Below are 18,766 nucleotides of genomic sequence, written 5' to 3' on the forward strand. Positions count from 1 at the left end.
ACTCTATTTTCTCTGTAACTTTGATTAGTCATAATCATAATTGCATTATATAGACATACTTATGCGATCTCAAAATCATCAAATCCACTCAATTAACCTTATCAGTCACTCATCACAAATAAACCTCTGTTCAAAGTTACTTTTAAACTTGGTTTCTCACTTATCTTGTATAATCAGTTCAATACCTCTGGAAGAAGCCGACCCTACGTACTCTCGGCTTCGCAACTTCTCCATCAACAGTGCAGAATAGTTCATTTCTGTAGCTCTCGACGGTTTTTCTTGCGGAGAATTGGGCTCTTCAGTTTCTTGTATATCTGCTATCTGTATCAGCTGGTCTCTGTTTTTGTCCTGCTTGTTTTGCAAAAGCTAAAACTGTTTCGAGCTGCACATCTTTCAGCTTTTAGCTTTACTTCTTGACGTAAGAACTGAACTATGCCGAGAACACTTCATCTGTATCTAAAACAACGAAATGCTATGCATACGACTGGCAGTCTTACCGCACTCCGACTCCGTGTTGCTACAGTGTTCCGTGCTACAGTACAGAGGTAGAAGATGGTCGGGCCGTACTTATAGCAGTTCTCTAAAAAATGCTATAGCTGTTCACTATCCGACACAACGGTGACAATACGAGGGGCCAGCCAACCGTGACGCGTCATATGTTGGTTGGTGCAGAGCAGAGGATCTAATTTCGTTGAACATGCAGTATATATCCTCAGTAGTCTAGTATCACAAACTACCAAACATTTTTAAGTTTTCGCATAGGTCTTACTTCAATTTCTGAGGTTAACAGGCTTTTTCAAGATGAGGGTTCATGGCAAATGATGGAGGATAAGTTAAGGTTTTGCATAAACCTTTCTTACACATGACTTTCGTTGGATGCAAGTATGTTACGGATATATTGACAAGCACGTGAACGGTCAAAACTACATTCTGGCATTCCTGTATAGTACTTTGCAAACTTAGCAGAATAAATGCTACTATATCACACTAACAATCAGTCAAAAGAAACCTAGAGGCACCTCCAATCAGCATTAATATTTGCTATGGATCTAACAGTACCTGCAGAGCACTCTGCATTTGAGCACCCGATCTTGGACATAGAACCCAGGCATCACCATGATCTTTACCTGAGATGGGCTGTTCTGCGATCGTTGTTTGTCGAGCAGTATGTCTTCCATGTACATCTGATCGAACGCGCGGTTCTCCTCGACCTGAAGTACCGTCAGTGGTGGGCTGAAGGAGAACGCCAGCAGGTGGAGCAACCAGATGCACTTGGATGCCACGAAGAAGCACTGCAGCAGCTGCTCGGCCCACGGCCATGACCAGTTCAGGGTGGACACGATGCAGCTCTTCTTCTGGTCGCAGAAACGGCTGAAGTCCTCGCAGTAGTACTTGGTGCCCTTCTTCAAGGCCTCGTTCCAGCTCAGGTTGCGCAGAGCGACAAATGAAGCAAAGTTCTCCTGGCGATCTTGCTTAGGGTCGAGGCACTTGGGTGACCCGTTCTTCTGGAATGAGCAATTCTCAAAGTCTCGATACATTTCTTGGTTCATCAGAGCTTCGAGATGATACAGAACTGCTTTCGGATGCTTGTCATTGAGCTTGATTTGATACGGTTGTAGGAGTAAGTTTAGCTTATCTGATAGTCCGTTGTCAGCATCTTCAACTTGTTGGATTAGTACCTTGCAGAACTGTTTTATGGAAAGACGGACCTCGGATACTACCTGTAAAAACCCTTCCACCATTACTTCATTACTGACAGGCAAGGAATTGTCTCTGCTGACACCAACTGATCTTGCTGATCTCTTTGAGTGCAATTGCATGTTCTTTGCGCTCGTTGCTTGCTTTAGAGCCTTCTTCAGTTCTGAGCAGTATGCTTCCAAGTTCACTAGCTTGGTAGTCAGTTCTCCTATGGATGATTTAATGTCTGACACTTCTTGCAGAGCTGCGTCTCTATGCTCATTGGCCTCAACAACCTCTTTCTTCAGGGAGTCTAGTGACAACATCCCCCATTCCTTCAGAAGTTGTGACATGTTCTCGCATTGGATAGTGTTCGGTGACATGTCTGCTTTCAGTTTCCTCTTTGACTTTGGTAAGAGCCATGAGAGGATATGCGGCCCTTTGTGTCTGGTCCGAGAAAAGACAGCACGATGGTAGTTGGATAGCGGCGCTGTGCTATTGAGGTTCTTCAGAGCCTTGGCATCAGTTTCAGAGTCCCTGCTGATAATTGCAGACTTGCAGGTATTGCAGGTCACAACAGCTTTAAATTCAGTGAAGCCTGTCCTGCTGGCCGACCTGAGCAAACTGTCAGCAGAGAGGGCAGGCTGAAGGAAGGAAGGATGGTTTCTACAAGCAATCTTATTCCGGAGAGGCTGGTTTGATGAAAAGAAATGTAGCTCGCTGTTTGACGAAGAGAAGGTGTTGTGATAGTCTAAGTCCGAGAAGGACACCTCGTTTACTAGGCCGTCATGGTCCAAACCAATGCCTCTCCAATTCTCAGATAGGCTACGGTTGTCTTGGCGAATGTCGTTTACTCCACTCAAGGGCTCTTCATCATGAGTCTGAGGAAATTCATCAAGCAAGCAGCTGTTAGCCGATCAACTGGAAAATACAGAAGCCTCAAGCAAAGAGAAAACATGTACAGGCGGCAACACATTTTACACAGCCATTCAATGTTTCAGACTTTCAGTAGAGACATGCTAGTACCATACTGCCATACTGGTCGATTGATTCCGCACAACTTTAGAATACAGGAGATCCGTGAAATTAGAAAGCTGCCATTTTGTGGTACCTATCCGGATCCAACAGCTTTGAAGTTCGTAGTTTGCAGCAAAACAAAACTTTCAGCCTACCTACAGTTTTATAAAAATTCGGTTAATTTTGAGGAATCAGCTAAGTCCACCAAACCGCATGAGTGGGATGCTATGAGATGTTGACAAACATTAGGTAGCAAGATCATTCCTTGCAATTCTCACTACAGAAAAAGAAGGAAATGATCTTCAGAAATTCTTGATTTATCTTTGTCTTAGATGGGAGTCAATGAAAACACTTGGCGAGTAGATCCACCATACCATGTTGATCAACCTATAGCTTTCCCCCAGTAAAGTGAAATCCAATCAACTACCTACTCGGCTACTTATGCACACTGTTCTAGCTTCACTCTCACCAAGGTCCATTAAGAAAGTTGGAACCTAGTACCTACCCCAAAAATCAAGTAACCTCAAAAGATACAGTACTATGAGGCAGCAATTAGAGCCTACACGAGAACATTCTCGCAAGAAGAATAACGATCGAATCCAGTACTAACCTAGCATCAAACTTTAGAAAATTTGAGAAACCATTGGCATGGCAAGGCAAAACATGCAAATCCAGCACCAAAGGAGCCACCTTTCACACACACCCTTGCTCCTGGTTTCAAGAGACGTAACAGTACGAACAAAAGCAGAACGCATGGTTGCAAGAAGCGCTAGAGCCTAGAAGTTGGAGGGCTCGCTCACCGGAACAAACACGGGGTAGTCCTCGGCGGCACCCGCGGCCGTAAGGCGAATGACGGCCGGGCTGCAACTGGCATTGGCGTAGGAGGCGGCGCACGCGCCGGCATTGTCTCCGTCCTGGAGGAGCGCGGCGTGGAGCGCGCGCAGCTCGGCGGCCTTGGCGACGGCGGCCTGGATGTCCTGGCGCGAGGCCGGGAGGGCCGGTGGGAGGTTGGAGGAGGAGGTGGTGGTGGTGGTGGTGGCGTCTGCGGCCATGACGACGGCGACGGAGCGAGGAGCGGGTCAAAGGCTGCGCCTTTCGCTGGTGGCTTTGGTGGTTGTCATAGCAGAGCAGAGTGGAGGAGTGCCTCTCTCCTCTTCTTGGGAGTCTGGAAACTAATGTAGTTGAGAAACTAGAGTAGGATAGCGGAGGGAAGAAAGGAATAATGGCTTCTCCTTGGCTGTGTTCTCAAAGAAGAAAAGAAAGAAGCTCACCACTCACCACCATAGGTTGAGTATAATTTTTCATTTTAGTGGGTGATCCCTTTCTCTAATTCATTTTTCTGTGTGATTCAGGTTAGTAGTGAAGGGCGGTCAGCTTTGGATTTGGAGAACTAATCATGCGTAAGAAATAGAAGGGTGCACCTTGAGACAGTACCGTTCTACTGAGTATGTTATTGATATCTTGGCTTTAAAGTAGGGATGATATCGGGACCTATGGGTTTCAGATCTGATGGAGACAGATCAAATGAAAAAATAATTTTGTAGGGTCATCAGGTCGAGCCTCGGTCTGAACGGGTCCAAGTCCAGGTTTGTGGTTTTACCTGTGAATGCCACCCAAAACCTAAAAAACCCATGGACCAAAATGTGAAATTCCTTACGATCTAGCTGATTTTGTCGGTCCACGCGTCTAGCCATGTCGTGCGCACTGTCCACGTCACCCGCCTAGGAGCAGGGTTCAACTTATCGACAGTTACCGCTCGAAAATCACGGTAACCGAGCTTACCGCTCTGCATCGATAATAGAAATTGACTGGTTTTCGAATTTGAATTCAAAAAATCAAAACAATTAAAAAAAATCCTAAAAACACTAAAGACAATTCTAAGATCTTTTATGAAATTATTTTTCAAAAATAATATCATTTGCATCATATTCTATATGGAGGAAGTTTGAGAAAAAAAGTTAAAGCTGCAACTCATTTATTAACTTATGTTAAGAAAAAGCTTAAAATATAAATATATTTTTTTATGTACAAAGTATCTTAAGAGGATCTTTAAAATTAGTTTGACTTCATTTAGAGTTATTAATTTCTCCATGATTTTTACAAAGTTCACAAACATAAAGTGAATATATTAAGAAACAACATTTTAATTAACTTTTTCATGTTTATCATTATTTTCCCTACATAAATAATATTATAAGAAAACTAATAAAAGTGGTTTCACTAATTTTGGAGGTGTGATGGGTTGTTATCAATTAATCTAGTTGCAATACAATTACACAATTTTGCATGTAACAATAAATATTCCATGAGTTCATGTATTTTTAAAAGATATAGGATTATATAAGAAGACTATCAAATTTTTTTTAATGATTTTGGATTAGCAAAGAGTAAACTATGTATTTAACTAGGTTTAGCAAATACATTTTCTCAAAAAAATATTCAACTTTTTTATAAGTATAAATACTTTTATCATGTAGTCATGTTACCAGGAAACCAACAAAATTTGTTTCACGAAACTCAGATGAATTAGTTATTGATTTACAAGGTTAAACTATTTTTTTATTTTTTGTTAAACTTCACTAAATTTTGAGAAAACCGCTTGATAAATCGTTTAAACCAGACGGTTACCGATAATTCAAAAATATAAAAAACCGCTTGATAATCACTAAATACGGTTGGTAACCGTAGCAAACCGATCGGTTACTGTTTGGTTGATTTTGATCTGAATTCTCGCTGAATTTCAAATTTGATCGGATGAATTTTGAGTGAATTGTTACTAAATTTTATCTGGTTATCGTGATAACTGTAATTTTTGGGTAACCGCCGATGAGTGATCTTTGAGATTTACTGAGGAGCCTCACCTCCGTGTGCTACTGCTCTTACTCTCTCTTCCCATCAGAGCTCTTGCACCTCTCCAAGTCTCCAGCTTCTTCTTCCTGCTGCTCTCTCTGCTCGTCTCCATTTTTCTCCCTGAGCTCACCACCGAGCACTATCTGAGCCGCAGCAGAGCACTCTGAACAAGCATGCCGCTGAGGAGGGAGATGAGCTCGACGTTTCCCTGCTGCCCAGAGCTACCAAAGAGGATGGTGAGGAGCTCTGCATCTCTCCGGGCCACCCCTCCACGCCTTCCCTACAGCCACGCCCGAGCTCTGAGTCGACATCCCCGACGTCAACCGCCGTATCCTATTGACCTTGCCCCTTGCTGCCGCTTGGATCCACCGGGGAAGACCGCTTGGATCCCTTACAGCGAGGTTTCAATGCTTCATTTCCGGGTCTCCGCGTTCAAATCCGACGCGATTTGCTTCTCTTTTCCATCTTCTCTGGTGGGAATGTAGTCAAGGATTGCCTTCTTTCTGTAGTAGTTACTGATGCATCACTCCAGTTCCTTTTTTTGACACTGCTTCTAGTTTCTCTCTCCCCGGCCGTAGGTGTGGCAAATGCACACTGCATAATGCTGTGCTAAGCACCGGTTGCATCGTCTGCAGTGAACCATGATATGATTAGGTCGCTGAGGTCTTCTATGGAGCATCTGCAGTTGCAACTGTTATTTTGTCATCGACCAACGCCAGCGAGACGGTGTCCACGCACGGCCAGACGGCGCCCACACAAGCAGTCATCGATTCCGCTGCCCTCTGTGCATGTCCCTTCACTTCCGGGCGCGCGTGCCTGTCCACGACCTCTCGTACACGACGGAATAGTTTTTCCTTTTTTTACTGATTCGTCTTCCAAACAAGCACAGCGAAGAAAACAAAAGGATGATCACACCTGAACTCAATCAGGTAGGCCGTTGCAAGCAGTGGCCCGTTGCAATTGAAAGCGCCCTAAATTAACCAGCGATTCTCCACATAGAGGCTATTCATTACGACGCATATTAATTCTGACCAAGCAAGTTCGGAATGTGTACAGCTTCTCTGCTGCAGTGACGGACAAGCCGGTGCTCTCAGTCCACCTGTGTACTGTAGGCTTGTGCTTGGTCACTGCTCAGTCACAAGCTCTGTATTATGCGTATGGAGAACGCGCCCTTTCAGCTGAATATTCAAGACAATGTAGTGTACCCTCCTGGTCCTATTATATAAGCTTTGAGATCTAAGATTTTTTTAGCCGGTCAAATCTAGCTTAAAAAACTTTAGATTTGGAGCTATGAGTGTATTGAGAGTATTTAATTGAGTAAATCTGATTTTTATTTTGAATTAAAAATAAAAATTTAAATTATTTTATTTTATTATATAAATTTTAAATTTAATATGAATCTCGAAACTAGAACTATATCAAACTGACTTATAGTACAACTACACACGTACTTGTTATTTTTTTTTTCTCTGATTGAGCTGCCCAAGTGTTGTTGCCATGGACACGAGCTAAACAGTGTGCTGTGGATCAGTAATACGCACAACATGAACCGCTCTGCTGTAGATCGGCAGCAGGATGAATGATAGGCAGGATGAATGATTCAAGGGTTGGAGAGCTGTCGTGCGAGGGAGGAGGATGTCTGCTTGATGATGATTCCGTTTGTTTTTTGTGCAGCCTGAGCTGGTAGCATTCCACGAGAAAGCGCCATGGCGTTGTAACGCGGCACTCCTCGGGCGCATGTGAGTGTCCAGTGCTGGTGTCTGGGCTTTCTTTGGTTCGCTTCTGATAAAATAGGGGGAAATAGCCTGTAGATCGAGGAGATCTTAAGGCGGCAGCTGCAGCTCTGATAAATTGCGTGCCGGCGTGCTCTCGAGTTCAGGAAAGCTCCCGCCGAGCGGAGCATGCGGGCGACCGTCGTCATCAGGGGCGCAGGAGTGCCTCTCGGACTCTTGCAAAGCTGAAGAAAGATCTGCGCCGAGCGCGGGGAAAACTGAGATCCAGCAGCCGCTTTTGCCAAGAACGAAGTAGCGTGATTTTTTTTAGACAAAAGGAAACATTTGCCTGCTTTTATAAAACCAACATCAGTTTAGAGACATAATGGGGTTATCAGTTTTACAAAAGAAAAGCAAAAGAGGAGCTGGCACCACAACCCAAGCTCAAGACAATCTAACCTATTACATAATCAACACATCAGAACAAGAGCTTGAAGATGATTGAAAGGTAGCCGACCAGCCTAGCACCCTTGCTACAAAATAATCAATCAACTCCTTATCATGCGGTTTTAGGTTGGATCTTTCACTTTTGTAAGTAAGATATATCAAAGTAAGCAACGTCTATAGATTTATTAGAAAAAACTTTTTAGATAGTCATCTTGTTCCTAGTGCTGCAGAGAGTCCAAACTAAATCTGCAAACAGAAAAAAAAAACCCTAATTTGAAATGAACTGTAAAAATGTCAAGAATCCAATCCTGAATCAAATCTTCAATCAACATGAGCTGACCCCTCTAGCCAAAAATATCAGCTAAAACGCTCCACAAGAACCGAGCCAGAACACAGTCGAAAAAGATATGAGTGGAAGTCTCAATAGCACCACATAGAACACAGCATTTGCTTCCACGCCAATGCCTTTTCCTCAGTTGATAACCAGATTAAATACGGTCCTGGAAAAGTTGCCAAAGCAGGATTCTAATTTTCATAGGCACACAACATTTCCAAATCTGTATGGCTACTCTATTTTGCATACCCCCAGTAGCTAAAAATTTATAGAGCGATTTGGTGGTAAAAAATTTGTTTGGAGACAGAGCCTATTCCATCCTGTCCATCTCACCCGTGAGATGGACATTATTGAGTAACAGATCCAAAGAATTCCAGTCTTGCAATTCCAACTCACCAAAAACTCCTTCTAAAATCGATGTTTCAACCACCCTCAGCACAGTCTGCCACCTGACAGAAGGGTTAGTAGCGTGATGACTGATGTGATACGGGCGGATGCCGGGAGAAGTGTGAGGCCACTGCACCTCTGCTGCTGGATCGTGGCGCGCGGTCGTGCCTGGGCGGCTCGGCATCGCGGCGTTTTCGCCACGAGCGAAAGGCACGGGGTTGCGGCTGGGGACCGCGTGGTGGCGCTGGTGGGGGTGGGCACTGGGCACTGGGCACTGCGCAGCAGCAGCAGCAACAGCGGCCGCGTAAAGGCGCGTGGTGCGGCTTCTTTTTCTCGTGGCCTGATTATCGACCGGGTCCAGTGCTCCAGTAGCAGTACCGTGATGACGGACATCCCACCGACGGCAATACAACTTCACGTACATACCGTCTATCTGGACAATATCTAAAACTTATAAATTTGTTAATTCTCTTATATATCTTGTAATTAATTATTTATTTTTTTACATAAATTTTAACGTAAATAAACGATGAAGATAAATTATATGTCGAATTTTCATGTTGTACCGCCGAAGGGCAGATGCCAATGCGGGCAGCGCCTTTTGTCCCCTCAGATCTCACTCCCTGACCCAGTGACGCCAGGCTTCTTCGCGTGTTCGTCGCTCCCGCTCCACGGCGAGCTACCGCCTGCCGCGCTCTGCTCCGCTGCTGCGGCCCCGCGCGACGTCGGATCTCGTGGAGGCCGTCTGCGGCGGGGGTGTTTTTGCAGGTGCAGGTTCCATCAGCTTGGACCGACGTAGGATACGTGTTCACGGTTGGACGGTGGGCGGAAAACGTGCAAAAGGCCAGCCCAGTTTCTTTCTCCAGGAGATTTCTGATTGCTCTTTGTTTCTGGACAAACATTTCTGATTCTTCTCGGTTGGGCAGATCAGACCAGAGATGTCCAATTTCCCTTTGTTCTGCAGTATAAGCTTCGCGATGACAGTCCTTTGCCTCACTGGAAAATTCAGCACAAGGCAGATGCCATTCCCTTTGTTCTAGTACGTAGGCACCATCCAGAGTCCAAACAGAACTCGTAGCCACGACTGACGTTGCTTCCTCGGTGCACTATTACTGCACTAGCGGAACCCAATTTGATCTTCATGGCAGCAAGACAAAGATGATCTGACGAATGACAAGTACTCCAAGAGATCCGACGACGCGCCTAGGGCAGCGACACGGGTGATTAACAAAGGTGACGAACAAAAGCTTAGGTTCCAACACTACAATAGAACTAATCATCCGTGCTAATACAAATAAAATATCAATATCGATTCATAACATCTCATGCCCGATCAATAATTGAGCTACGATGACTCAGAGAGGCTTGCTTTAAAATGACTCCCTTGCAAATAATCTGTCTTATGGTTCCTATAGATTAAATTTACAGTTTTCGTATTTGCATCGATCTGTACGACATTGTTCAGAGAATGAAATTGTGAGTACATATTGTGATGTATGAGGAATATCGCGTGCTTGTATTTGTGTGTTCTTGTTCCATTCTATGATTTGGTCAGCGACTCGTTGGATCACGACAATGACGGTAGCCGAGCCGTCTCGTTTAATTTTTTTTCTCCTAGGAACATTTTCAGTGCTAATTGGTAACCATAGATCAGCACTAATACTCATTATTAATATTGGTTCATAAATCAGCGCTGAAAGTCATCAGTGCCGGTTAAAAAACCGCTCATAATGACGTTTTTTAGCTAGTACTGATAGCTATTTTTATAGTAGTGAGAAATCAGGGCTGATACATTCTTGCAACAAAGGGCTGATACATTCTTGCAACAAATGTTGCTGCAACCGCTATATTTCCTCAGTCACATTAGTATATAGTAGCAAAGAACAATGCGCTATGGCTTGCAAAGACGACAAACCATGTAATGCACTAACGTTGTACTAGCTTCCGACCTCGGCACGCTGAGCCTGAACATGGCCTTGCAGCCCAGACCAGTTCGCCATCGCCACTCCTGCCCGCCTTGCATGCACCGCCAATGCGGCGGACCGACCACCGCCGAAAGTGCGCCGTCCCACGCGTACGACCTCGACGACATTGCGGCAGCAACGACGTGGACGTGGATTAGTGTGCTTGTTGCCGCGGCTACGGTCGGCTCCCGATGGCAAGCTCAACGGTGAAGGCGGGTGAAGTAGTCTAGTAGCTCGGCGTCGAAGCCAAGGCGCAAGCGGAGGCACAACCCAGGTCAGCCGAGGAACACGGCGATCCCGGTCAGCTACACAGAGGAGGCTGTGAGGCAAGGGTTGGAATCTGGCCTTCACGTTTTGCCATTGCTCAATGATGCAGAGAGAGAATCGGGAGTAACAGAGGAACAGTGGAGACGTCGAGATGGAAGGAGAAGCAACGGAAACTAGCGTCGTTTCCTTGCCAGGCCCACCAGCAAATAGCAACCAATCAAAACGCGCCACCTAGCTGGGAACTAGGAACGTGAATAGGGAAGCCACGTTCGAGAGGTTGAAGAAGCCGACGTACCCGCGCAGCTTGCCGTGGCCCTCCGGTAGCATCATCCATCGCCGCGGGTGGAAGCGCGGGTCCACGACGCCGCGGCCTCGCGGGCTGACGGTGTTGTGCGGGCACGCGGCGCGGAATCGGACGTGGTCCAGTAGGTCGCTGTGGCCTGTACCCGGCGGCACCCGATGAGGCCGATGAGGTGCAGGGACCATGCATGCATCCGAGGCGGTGGCGGCGACAACACCAGGGTCTGCGCCCGTGCGTCGGCTTCGGCGCTTGCTGCTGCACGCGATCATGGGCGCTTTCGACGAGTAGATGATGACATGCCGCTGAACAAAATGGCGGATCAGACCTGGTTCACCAAACAAAGGGGATGTTAGAGATGGTCAAAAGGATCAGTGGGGTCGGTTCGGCACGTGTCCAGTTAGATATGACTTGATAGGCCTGACTAGTGTAACAATCCTCGATCTACGACACGATCCATCATACATCATGCAGTACCGATTGCGGTCCTACGGCACGACCGGTCTGGTGCGCACGACGGACACGATGTCACGGGTAGCTCGAGAGTCCAAAAAAATAAAAATAAAAAATAGCTATAAACTTTAAAAAAAAAGAAAATAGATAAAAATAACTGTAAAATAATAAAAAATATATATATAAAATATATAATAGCTGGGTCCAGACGTGCCCATCCGTACCGGCCCGCGCTAGGCTATACCCATACCGACCTGTTGTGCCACACGCTCAACTCAGACACGACCTATAGTCTCGTGCCGTACCGGTCCGACCTAACTCGGCTCGGACCATATCTGAATCATGTCTACAGTACCAAAGCTCAAACCGATCTAATAAACACGACTCATTTAACCATCTCTAGTTAACACAAGAAAGGGATGCGAAAGCGGATCAGACGTGCAGCCAGTGCGCTTGATCTTCTACCAGAAACAGAACGTTCGATCGTCTGCCATCACGGGCACAGAAATCAGGGCGATGCTTCCTTTATGTTACCGCACGCGCCTTCCCTTGATGGCATAGTAAATTCCTTATTGGGCCTTGTAGTTTACTTTTAGGCACCCTTTATTAGCACAATTTATCAGTACAATCCGTATTTTTACATCCTGAGAAGTAGCAAAATGTCGACAATCTACCTGCATAGTATATTTGTTCATGGGAAAAACTTTCTTGTTGCCGTTTGTTGGAGCCTTATTATCTCTTTTGCCATCCAAAAATCATCGGTGCCTTTTCTGCCAATCTTGCATTAGTGTTCATTGTTTTTTTGAAACGAATGCATCAGTGTTCATTACTCATTTGCGGTAAGGTTAATGCAAATTGAATGTCAAGAAAATATAGGAAAACCAAGAAAAAAATGCTATCTCTGCGCTCCTGCTGCAGGATATTTTCAGGAATGACGCAGGTGAGCAACTCACAAAATACGAATATTGGTATGTTAATGGACCAAATGGGTTTTTAGGTGTTTTCTGCGCCCACAGTGAGCGAGCCACAAGAGAGCCATACGACGGCATCCAAATCCAAATGATTGTCACTGATTCCTCTTTAAAAAAGGTTTTTCACTTATTTGAGAAAATGAAGTTAATTTCTTAATCAACAGTTTGTAAGCCCAAATTATTTGCGCTACCATAATGAACTGCATTGTCAACATGATAGATGAGTACTTAATATGATCAATACGGTTAGCGGTTACCGCTTTAGCATCAGTAATTACTGAAGTCAAATCCACGGCCAAGTAAAACAAAAGATCTGCTCCATAGTTCATCATCTGAAAGACATGAAGTAGCAGAGATGAGACGATTCAGAATAATTGAACAAAAATTACCAAACCATTCTGGCTTGCTTGCTTATATCACAGGGGTAATGCCAAACATAACATTGACAGATGATTTCCAAACATTTATTAAGGAGCGGATTCTTTACATGTTGGAGCTGGCTCTCGAGTTACATTTTACATGCTCCATATTTTTCACATGTATAGATGACAGACTAAGCACTAGTGAACCCTTTTACTCAGAAAAAGAAAAAAATAGTGAAAATGGTTAGGCCGTAATCTAGACAATAAGTTTGAAAGGTTCGAAAACACACACTAGTATCTGGTAGTAACGTAGCATGACTGCAGTTAACGGTTTAAATCATTGTTGTGAAAATAATGGTATACACCCAATGAAGCAAGGCCATACCCACACAATAGTGGATCATGAAACGTGGGCTCAATGAAGTTTTTCTACCTTCTGATGATAGAAACATCATGGCTCATGGATGATCCAAACAATAGGATTATGAACTTTCCGAAGGAAGTTGTGGCGTTCGCCACCAAAAGCTAACAGAAAAACTAATAGAAAGAGATCTCACGTAATGCCACCATTTTGGTGGAATGTAAAGCAGGTCTCCTTCCTCCAATATGCCGTCCATGAATTCAAGATCTCCTGCCCTTGGGAACTCCTTTTCATCAATGTTGTCAAGATCTACCTGTGGAGAAGCTGATTAGGACAACAGAATCACACCGAGATCAACTTTGTTTGCAACAGCACTTATCACAAAGATGTAAATGGCAAAGTACAGAACTTCAGGATGAGAAAAATATCCATAGATTTGGATTGCTATGAAGCAAAGCTGAACAGCATGATGCCCATAAAGAAAGGCTGACTAAGGGAGACATAAGAAAATCTGGCATCATCACTAGTCATATGGTGGATAGCATATTCACTTTATTAACACTCATACGTCACTTCACTACTTTAGCATGCGAACATCATTGATCCCAAAAGGCTTTCTATTCCAAATATATACTAATTGTTTGAAACAGACTAGTTACCTGGCTAGTATTGCTTATCATGGTTTCTGTGTGAGGGTACAAGTCCCCAGATACGGAAGCAGGATAGAGTCTAAAATATTTCCTGCCCAAAACCTGCCAGGGAGTAACAATCAGGTATATCAACTGATGTAGAATACTACTCTACCCAAAATCTGTCACTTTCATTACTTCAAGTAGTTACCAATCAGGCCAATTCAAATGACTGAAGGAACAAAAAAGTAATAACATATATATAACTATAGGCCATGAATATCTTTGATATCGCCATAACCAGTTAAGAATAGACACAAACATGCAGATCATTTTTGTTCAAATCAAATTTAAGCGCAATATGAGGACATGATCAAAGCACTCTGTGCACGACTGAATGGGTTGGATGCATACCAACTTTTTCAGTCCACTCATACTGCTAGTACAATTTTCCACAGGCATTCAAATAATCAGCCAGTTGGCTTCATGCTATTGCGGAAAACGTGGTTTGATGTAGCAAGAGCAATTATGCAGTCAGTTTGGCTTGCTAAATAGATGTTAGTTTTTCAAAATCAAACCGCAAACTAATCAATGGCTTTTCCCTCAGTTACAGGGTTTGGTGGCCTGAGAATAACTTGGCTTCCACAAAAAGAAAACAACAAAGCATACCCTTTTTCCAGTATGTTTGAGCCAAGAAAAGTACTGTACACAAAATAAAATGATAGGAAGGGTTAAAAGTTTTACATGTTTTCTTATGGGTTGTTTGTATTAAGGGCTTGTTGATTAGTTTTGCCTAAAAAATAGAACAGTGGTTTCTGTAAGACTTGACTAAAAGGGAAAAATGCAAAGCAAAAGGCTAGAGCAAACAACAACACAATCATATCACAAAAGCAGTAACAAAATGAAAAACACTAGTAGCACATGAGTACCACACAAGAAATGGAATGGTCAACTTGTTAAAAATGCACTTCAAATAGTTATTATTGACTGTAACAAACACGCATAACTCAGGATCATACACATGAACCACCAGGGGGTAACAGAGACATTATTTGTCTCATACCTGAGCAAAAAGGTTGTGATGTGTGTCATGATGCAACGGGGTTACTGTCCCATGAGGGCCAAACCAAGCATTAAGCGACTGGAGTTCCCCACCACCTGCATAACAGTACTCAGGAACTGTTATGTCTTCACGGAGCTCCTTTATCTGTCAAATGTTGTAAAATCAAATCAAATAGTTAGATGAGTAACTGCTAATATAACATGGTATATGCATACATCAAGCTGCTAGACAATTCATCACCTGGTCAAACAATGGATGCTGAGCTAGATATGTCAAGTTTGCAGAATCATTCGACCACATCCTCTCAAGAAATTGAGAAAATGTAATAAACTCCTGTTTCCACTCAGTACACACATAATGTTTTCCAACCTGAGACACCATTTTTTATATGAGTGCCCTTGGAACATATATCACGAAATGTTAAAGGAAGCATGCTAACAGCATTCAACCAAAAAAGTAGACCTAACTTATCTAAACAAAGCTACATTCCAGGTACTAGACACCATGAAACAGCAATTGCTTATGGACAAGATTTGTTATTGATTGATAATAAAGGACAGGCATTTTGCAATCTGCATTAATACAAGAAGAATTTACGCAGATGATTGACAGAGGCAAATTAGCTAACCTAAAATACAAGCAACTTTTAATGATGAGTCATTCATGAACTTGGTTCTATAGTCAATATTCATTTTTATTCCATGTTAGAAGGTAAGGAAAAATGCTGTAATCAGAAGCATGGCAAGATTGTCAGGGTTGAAGATGAACATATGAAAGAAAACGTACTATTGTACTAGATTAACAAAAAGTTAGCTACAACAACTATCAACTATGACAACACGAAGTCAGCTAATGGAGCACATGATGCCAATACCCAAATGTTATACACGATAGTAGATCCAACAAGAAGAGTGAAAACTCCATAGTATTCTAGCATGTAAGTTAGCTTTCCAATCTGCAATTTAAAATTAATATATGTTGCACACCTAAACTTTACATCTTCAATAGGAACTTAGGTGCCATAATGCAAGGGATAAATGGTGGAACAGACAATGCGCCATAATAATATCATACTTCCTAAAACAAGCTGAATTCAACTCCTGAAGATCAATTTTGAGTACTTAATTGTAACTGGACATATTATTGAATAATCAGATAAAATGCACTTCTTATATGAAGTGTTATTATGTTATTTTATTTTTTTCCCAGATAACATCATAGTTAATCTGCAATTTTACATGACAGTTCTCAATGTCTATAAGTAGTCACCTCAACAGGAACAGTCCGATCTCCAGCTATGCTCTCTAGGTATTTTATGTCCTTCCACTTTGTCCTTGCAGGCCAATGATCAATGCAGCCACTGAGTATAACAGGGGACTCATATAAAAAGTAATCACGTATAAATGCCTCCAAAGAAATGCATGATCGTCTCTCAATTTGCTTACAAGATAGGGACTTCACTGGCAGAAGTTTGAGCACCTGAGACAAATTATCATAAAAAGCAGCACAGTGACAAATTGGTGATATAGTGTAAATATGGAAAATTAAATTCGTCATTTGGCCACTATCTTGGTTAAATTTGGTCACACATAGGAGAAAGTAAGTGAATAGGTTTCCTCAAAAAGAATAAGTAATCACGGTAAGGCACAATGTGGAGCAATGTTGAGTCGAAAGGATACCTACTATTAATTTGGAGAAATGAGGCAATTAAGTACTTTGACAAAAGGATATTATCAGTTAATCCGGACAGGTGCTCTAAGTGTCCCTTGGCAAAAAAAAAATGTTATTATGCTACTTGGGTTTTTAACCTGAATTTATCCAGAAGATCCTCAAACTTTTCTCTATTAAGTGGCTGCCAAATACAGGATACTAACTCAGCATGCCTGCTGGCACGCTCCCCACTTATGTCAAAATGACTAGCCTGTTTAGTAGAGACAAATTCAGGCACCTGTATGACCAATTAGAGTTTGTATATGGACCTACGACGGCATAACATCTGAACAGTACAGCGTTAGGGACCTGGGATGCAATCTTCAAACGCAAAAACCAATGCTGACTGCTAGGTGCCCTCAGCATTGAGATACGCGATCAGGTCATTCTCTTGGCTTCTCTTGCTGGTGAGGCAGTAACGTTTGCCAAATGAAAGTAAAAATACTACGCGAACCACTTCTCAGACACGAGTGAAACCGTAACAGTGGTGCAAAATTCACAAGTCCATTCACTCTACATTTCCACGAAACACACAAGCAGGTATGAGATCGTAGGGAGGCGATAGGCGGCTGATACTCACATCGGCAAGGTCTCGGTGCCCAGCGAGCCCTTCCTTCCACCTCTCCACATCCCCGCCGGCTTCCCCCTCCCCATCGCGGCCGCCGCGGTTCGCAACGACCCGCGCGATGGTGTCTTCGAGCTCCGCGCGGAGGAGCCCCCCGCCCATGATGAGCCCCATGTCGAGCGCCCGTAGCGCGGCGAGTCGGTCGTCGTCGACGCCGCCGGCGGCGCGGATGCCCGCCACGTGGAGGCAGGCGAGCGCGTAGGCGTCCCGCCACGCGGCACCCACCTCGCTCCGGGGCGCCGAGTGCAGCTGCTCCCACGCCATCTCCCGCGCCGCCTCCGCCGCCTGGAGGTCCCCCGTGGCCGCCTTCTCCGCGGAGGCCACGAACGCGAAGCCGCCCTCCTCCGTTATCTGGCGCAGCAGCGCCGCTCGCTTCTCCCCGCCGGTGGCCATTGATCGGAGGGGCGCGAGGTCTAGGGAAAAGCGCAAAAGCGGAGGGCGAGGAGGAGATATTTTCTGGGGCACCCGAACCGGAGTGAGGTGTGCCCCGTGCCCGTGCTCGACTGAGCGTTGTTGCTCTGCTCGTTCTTCGTGTCAGATATTTTGAGCTAGATATTTTGGTGTCAACGGCTACGAAGGTCGGTGTGTTGCGAGGTGGGCCCTTGTGGGGAAAAAAAGCATTCTGGTAGGTTCTGGAAAGTTCAGAATCCAGTGATCACCGGGAAGGATAGCGAAAGTATATGAAAGAAGATATTTCAACTAAAAGAAAGATTATATTGCCCAAAATGCCCCTAAGCATTGCAAAAACTTCTTAACTTTAAGTATGAAAGTTGACTTTCATACTTAGAGTTAGGTTACATATTTCAACGTACGAAGTCATTATTTTTTTACTTTGAAGTCAAAGTTTTGAGGCTGGATGCTTGACGACAATGATGATGGCGGTAAAGCTAGTCTCGGAGGTCACTGGGCTAGCACCTAAGGTTTTCATAGCAATGCTAGAGCTAAATTTTGATTATGGATACTCTGGGTTGGCCGAAGTCTACAAGTTTAGCTCCGAGCTGGGTGATCTTGTTTAGATGGGGAGCACGGCTAGTCAACAACTTGAGAGCATCTGTTAGAGGAATTCTTTCAGCCGCAAAAGAAAGAAGGTATTAAGAACACAACAAGGAGAAGGAGAAGCAACTGGCATTCTATTTTGTAACTTAGCGATCCAAACACTTTCTTATACACAAACACTTCAAGGTGCATTTACACCGTTTATGCTTTAATATGTAGCTCAAATGTCAATCTAGAACTAAGCTTGAATCATTCGGTTTTAGAAAAATGGAATAGTGAATGGGCATGCCATCCTTAAACCAAGATACCTTATTTCGCTTGTTTGAAGAGTGGATTCATTTATCAATCACAACCAAATCTTCTCGTAAGCACAAAACTAACATAAGATTTGAATAAATCTAAATCACTCCCATTGAAATTGTCAGCGAGTCTGTCCCCCCTCTAACTCGAATACCCCCTACAACATTCTAAGGTGGTTTCTAAGGTGATTTTAACTGACGTGGCTCACATGTGTTAGTGGCCCCATATGTCGTTCTATCTCATTCTCTCTCTCCCCCTCTCTCTGGCACATCAACCACACATTCCCTCGTCTCCATCTCTCTCTCTCTCTCTCACCTTCTTCATAGGCTAATCCAACATAGCG

The 18,766-nt window shown here is 44.0% G+C and overlaps 2 protein-coding genes across 11 annotated transcripts; both read right to left on the reverse strand.

The window, feature by feature from the left end:
* Positions 1-898: 898 nt before the first annotated feature.
* On the reverse strand, positions 899-4,065 carry LOC133894883 (IRK-interacting protein-like). Its single transcript, XM_062335068.1, has 2 exons — positions 3,495-4,065; positions 899-2,558 (listed from the first exon to the last, which is right to left on the reverse strand). The coding sequence occupies exons 1-2, from the start codon at positions 3,744-3,746 to the stop codon at positions 1,050-1,052; spliced, it is 1,761 nt and encodes a 586-aa protein (XP_062191052.1). The 5' UTR covers positions 3,747-4,065; the 3' UTR covers positions 899-1,049.
* A 6,172-nt stretch (positions 4,066-10,237) lies between these two features.
* Positions 10,238-17,655, reverse strand: LOC133895692 (lysine-specific demethylase JMJ30-like). Of its 10 annotated transcripts, none has more exons than XM_062336166.1 (8): positions 17,083-17,652; positions 16,062-16,271; positions 15,033-15,161; positions 14,793-14,936; positions 13,760-13,852; positions 13,297-13,413; positions 12,635-12,709; positions 11,145-11,281 (listed from the first exon to the last, which is right to left on the reverse strand). In XM_062336166.1, the coding sequence occupies exons 1-8, from the start codon at positions 17,518-17,520 to the stop codon at positions 11,276-11,278; spliced, it is 1,212 nt and encodes a 403-aa protein (XP_062192150.1). In that variant the 5' UTR covers positions 17,521-17,652; the 3' UTR covers positions 11,145-11,275. The 10 variants fall into 10 exon arrangements, with proteins under 10 accessions (XP_062192146.1, XP_062192153.1, XP_062192150.1 ...); XM_062336165.1 differs by lacking the exon at positions 11,145-11,281 and adding an exon at positions 11,786-12,176; XM_062336162.1 differs by lacking the exon at positions 12,635-12,709 and having other exon boundaries at positions 10,238-11,281; positions 13,297-13,409; positions 17,083-17,655.
* Between the last annotated feature and the right edge of the window lie 1,111 nt (positions 17,656-18,766).

This window comes from Phragmites australis, chromosome 16 (genome assembly GCF_958298935.1).
Source record: "Phragmites australis chromosome 16, lpPhrAust1.1, whole genome shotgun sequence".
Classification (NCBI taxonomy): Eukaryota; Viridiplantae; Streptophyta; class Magnoliopsida; order Poales; family Poaceae; genus Phragmites; species Phragmites australis.